This window comes from Lindgomyces ingoldianus, assembly GCF_010093535.1.
Source record: "Lindgomyces ingoldianus strain ATCC 200398 unplaced genomic scaffold BDR25scaffold_17, whole genome shotgun sequence".
NCBI classification, from domain to species: Eukaryota; Fungi; Ascomycota; class Dothideomycetes; order Pleosporales; family Lindgomycetaceae; genus Lindgomyces; species Lindgomyces ingoldianus.
Window position 1 is genome coordinate 1,159,443 of NW_022985178.1, and position 4,703 is coordinate 1,164,145.

Here is a 4,703-nt window from a genome sequence, read left to right on the forward strand (position 1 = left end):
TAATATAAAATTAAAGCCTACCCTTAGGTTTTTTTATAAATAGTATAAGTAACACTACTAGTAAAAAGCTAGCTTAAATAAACTCTTTTTTTAAGTTTTTATTAAGGTATTTTTAGAGCACTTTTAATTTATTTAGTAACATCTTATATAGTAGCCTATAACTAGGTTGTTTACTAGGCTTAAAGGTTATTTAGTAATTATATAAATGTTATATAAAAAGCTTATTAGACTTGTCTTAAAAAAAACATGTAACAAGTTATAGTAGTCTTAAGAGACTATTATTCTTAAGTTAATGTGTTTTTAAAGAGCTAAAGCTTAGTCTATATTAGAAATTATAACTACGTAGATTTTATAATCTAGTTATTAAGCTAGAGTTATAAATAGAGCAGGTTCTATATAGCAGATGTCTATCTACTGTTTAAGTTCTAGTTTATGTTTAAATTAAGTAAGTAAAAATTTTTTAAAAGCTTTTTTTTCTTTAAGTTTAAGTAGTTATTAAATTATTTTACATAGCCTATTTTAGTAAAAGGCCTAGCTTATTAGCCTTACTTAGGTAGTTCTTTTCTAGGTTATTAAAAAGTAGGTGTAAAAACCTTCTATATTAAGTGCTACTTAGGTGTTGTTTAGGTGTAAGCATAAGCATATATCTTAGCATTAAAAAGAGTTAAAGTTTAGGACTTACTCTTAGTAATTAAAAGTAACTTTATGCTAATACAGCTATAGTTGTCCTAGAATTAGGTTATAACATTCTATGTTTATTACATAGAGCTTAATTTACTTTTTATAGTGTTAGTAAGTAATTATAACAGTTATAGTATAAAAAATAGAACCTTTTTTAAGTTATTTTCTATTAAATCTAGTTAAGTAAATTATTTAGGTAAGTAGTGTTAATTAAAGATTTAGTTTATGCACTAGTTTTTTATTAATGTAACCTATGCTATTTACTTCTAAGTTAATAAAAGCTTATATTAAGGCTAATACAGTTCTTTATTATAAATATATAGAAATATTAACTTAGTACTTTTAGTTATTAGTAGGGGACTTAGCCTATAGGTTAGTAAAGATCTAGGGTTAAATTAGTCTTAAGAGGTAACTTAGCCCTAGAATAAGCCTTTTTACAGGCTCCTACTACTATAGCTGCAGCTACATTAAGAGTAGTAAAAAAAATTAAGGCTTAAATATAAGTTAAAGCCTTTACAGAAATAAAATTAAAATAGTAAAAATCTTTAATAAGTGCTAGCAGCGCTACTTGCGTAGACTTAAAAAAAAGAAATAAAGTAGTTTTAGAAAATATAACTATGCTTACTACACTTAAAGTATTAACTTTTTTTTTTTATAATTTTTACACTTTTTAGAACTAACTAGAGCATAATTTAAATTAATTTTTATTACATTAAAGTCTTTATTTGCAACTGCGCTAGTTTAAGGGCGTATTAGGGCTTATACAAGGAGGAACCTTATGTTATTATTATAAGTAGTAATTAGGTTTACATACATGTTAAGGTTATTTAGAAAGGGTTCTTCTACTATAGCGTGTTACAGTTTAGTTAAAAAGGAGTTATATAAAGCTATAATTAAACCTATTTTATTTAGGCTTATATTAAATGCAAGTTAGCAGAACTTAGTAAAGTGTAAAGTAAAGCTTTTTTTTTTTATTATAAAGTGTTTAGGTAACTTAGAGCTGTTAACTTTTTATTTAAGTCTTTATAAGTTACTTATAAAAACACTATAAATTAATCTAGGTTAATAATATTCTTTTTTATTAGTAAGTTAATTAAGGCTATTACATTATAGTTAAGTTAAAAGTAGGCATATAGTAACTAAAAGTGTTTAAAGAGAAATTAGTTTATGTTTTTTTTAAGTTTATATTAAAGCTTATGTAGAAAGAAAAGTAAGTCTTTCTATTTTCTATTAAACAGCAGGGGATTAGAGAGTTAGTTAAATTTTATTACTAAGTTAAAAAAGTTATAAGTTATAAGTAGTGTTAGGTAAAAAAAAGTTAAGCTATCTCTAGACTTCTAAGTAAGCTTTAAGGCTAGTAAGTTCTTAGTTTCTACTACTATAATAAAAGTTAAGGCAGAAATAGACTGCTTAATAACATAAAGCTATTTTTTAAAGTTCTTTTAAAAAGCTTTAAAGCTTATAATATAGCAGCTTTTTTATAAAGTAAGCGCTTTTTAAAAGGCTTTTTAGCTTACTTTAATAGCTTAGAGTTATGTAAGTACTAAGCTTATTAGATTAAATTTAAAGGCTATTTTTAGCTAAAGTTTTAACACAACATAATGTTATAATTATGCATAAGTAAGGTTATAGAGCTTTACAGAAGTCTAGTTTAATTACTATATAAGGTATTATAGTAAGTATAAGATGTTATGTAAGGAATAAGAAGGTTTAAAAGAAAATTAGTAATTAAATACTTAGCTTAAAAGTCTAAGCGCTTTAGGTATAAATTAAGCCTATTCTAGGTTTAGTTAGTGTTAAGGTAGTTTATGCTTAAGTTTATGTCTGTGTTGTGTTGTGTTTATGTTAGACGTGCACTAATAATACTCTAGTACGCGTCTAATACAGTTATGTCTGGGATCCGGGGAGGATACCGTGACACAAGGCAACAGTAGGTAAGGTAGCAATAAGTGTGTTAGTAGACGTAACTTAGACTACTAAGATAAAAACAGGTTAGAAAAAAAGGTAAACAGCAGTCTAGCTGTTAGTGTTGTTTAAGGGCTTTAAAAAGTAGCAGTAAAAGTAGTGTTAATGTCTTAGTAGCTAAGAAAATCTAGTATTATATTTACTAATAGACAGTCTTGCTTATAGAACTTAAGTAGATCTTTATTACTTAGTTTTATAGCTTTATAAGGTAACATAATCTTTATTTTATAGATTAAGTAAGTATATATATATTCTTAATTCTTATTCTTTTCTGTGTATATAAAGCTGCATGTTGCTAGCTGCGTTAAAGATGCAGCTACGCATTTCTATGTAGATAGAAACATAGTGTGATGTGACTAAATTGTTTAGAAGGATTGCAACGCGTTAGACAATAATAGTGAATTAGTTTAGCATAGGTAAGACAGTAACAGTGAAGCGGTTCAGTGTGTATACGTGTTCGATGGCGGCGGCGAGGTAGGTCGGCTCGATGGAGGTGATGCAAGTGACGATAGAGTCTCAAATATATTCGAATTTGCTCCTGCTGCCATTTTTCCTCCTGAACTCTATACCTACATAGTTCTTTAGTAAGGCAGCTATTATAATAGCAGTGTGTTAGGAGGAGGCTAACAAATTTTTAGCCCCCCGCTTTTGTTTGTGTGGGCGCGCTAACTGATTTGAGCATCCCGCAGCACCAACCAAATCTGGCCTAGCCATGGTTGGCCTTGGCACAACCATGGTTGAGTGACCTGCTGCCTGGCGGCAGAGCAAGTTGGTGCTCTGTGCGCGCCTTGACTTGAGGGGAACAGTTTGCCGCTGATGATTATATTAGGCATCCTGCTACATATTTCTTGAAACATTCGGGATCTATTGGTGTAGTCCGCCTTTATTGATGTCGCGGGAAATTTCCAAAACAAGAGCCTGGATATTATTCTATAGAGCACCACCCATGGCGCTTACGCTGCCGGTATACACCATGGAATACGCCGTTCAGATAGATATAAAGGGCAAGTCGCTGTGGTTGGAGAGACCATTAGAACCCCAAGACCTTCAGAACAAGCTCCGCATCACGAATACTAATTATCTGCTGAACTTCTATTCATCCGCTCATCTTATTTACTAAAACCCTACTCCATTCGCTCAGCATGTCCTACCAGCTTCCAGCACAGGAAGATGTTACCAGCACGGTCAGTCAAGGATAACCAATCCTTTATTGGACGTAACTGACAACGATACCAGTACATGGCCAATCAAATGGTCGCCTGGCTCATCAAAAATAGGCTTGTTCCCGGGCAACTGGAAGGCGAGACCGCTCGAGTTTGGAATACAATCCTGCAAATCGAATTCCCAGCGACGGCCGGTTATGCCACTGGTCCGGAAACCCAAATCGCTGGCCATCGAGCGGACCTTTTCACTACTCACATCGTCTTCGGAAATCAAGCACCGGAATTCAAGTTCCTTATTGTCGAATGCCCGAGGCCGGCCGTGGAAGGACAAAATCAAGTCTGGCAGGATGCCGGGGCCCAACTCAAGACTTATCTCTCCGGCATCGCCAGCAGTAGGTCCGGCGGAAGGAAATTTGGCGCAGTCGCAGTGGGGAAGGTGGTTAGATTCTATGAGTGGGACAACGATTCTAGTAGCCTTAATTTGCTCGCTAACGGTGACCACTTCTACCTTGATCGGCAATGCGCAAGCGTCACTCGGTGGTTGAGGTTCTTCCGCGACAACCATCAGTAGGCGTCATGGGTCGAACCGGATTGAGCGGTGGTTGGAAGTTGCACCAATGTGTTAGATATCTATTATACTAGGTTTTTCACTATGTTAAGTAGCTTAAGTAGTAACATACACCACAGGCGAGTTGCTTACACACCTAAGTTGCTTACTTTTACTTTTACTACACTAAACTACTCTTCCTACACTAATGCATTTCTAACAATACTACTTAGATGTGTTAGAGACACATTAAATATAACTTATACCCTACGCTTTTAAATAAGAAGTAACACTCTTTAAGTAACATAATATACTTATGTATAAAGTCTTTTTAAAAATAATAAATA

The 4,703-nt window shown here is 32.8% G+C and overlaps 1 protein-coding gene across 1 annotated transcript; it reads left to right on the top strand.

Annotated features, from left to right (window-relative positions):
• Nucleotides 1-3,882: 3,882 nt before the first annotated feature.
• On the top strand, nt 3,883-4,380 carry BDR25DRAFT_225863 (uncharacterized protein; the record flags this gene model as incomplete). The annotated part of the gene is made up of 1 exon (XM_033685188.1): nt 3,883-4,380. A coding segment is annotated over one exon (498 nt), but the record flags the coding sequence as incomplete, so codon positions are not given.
• Between the last annotated feature and the right edge of the window lie 323 nt (nt 4,381-4,703).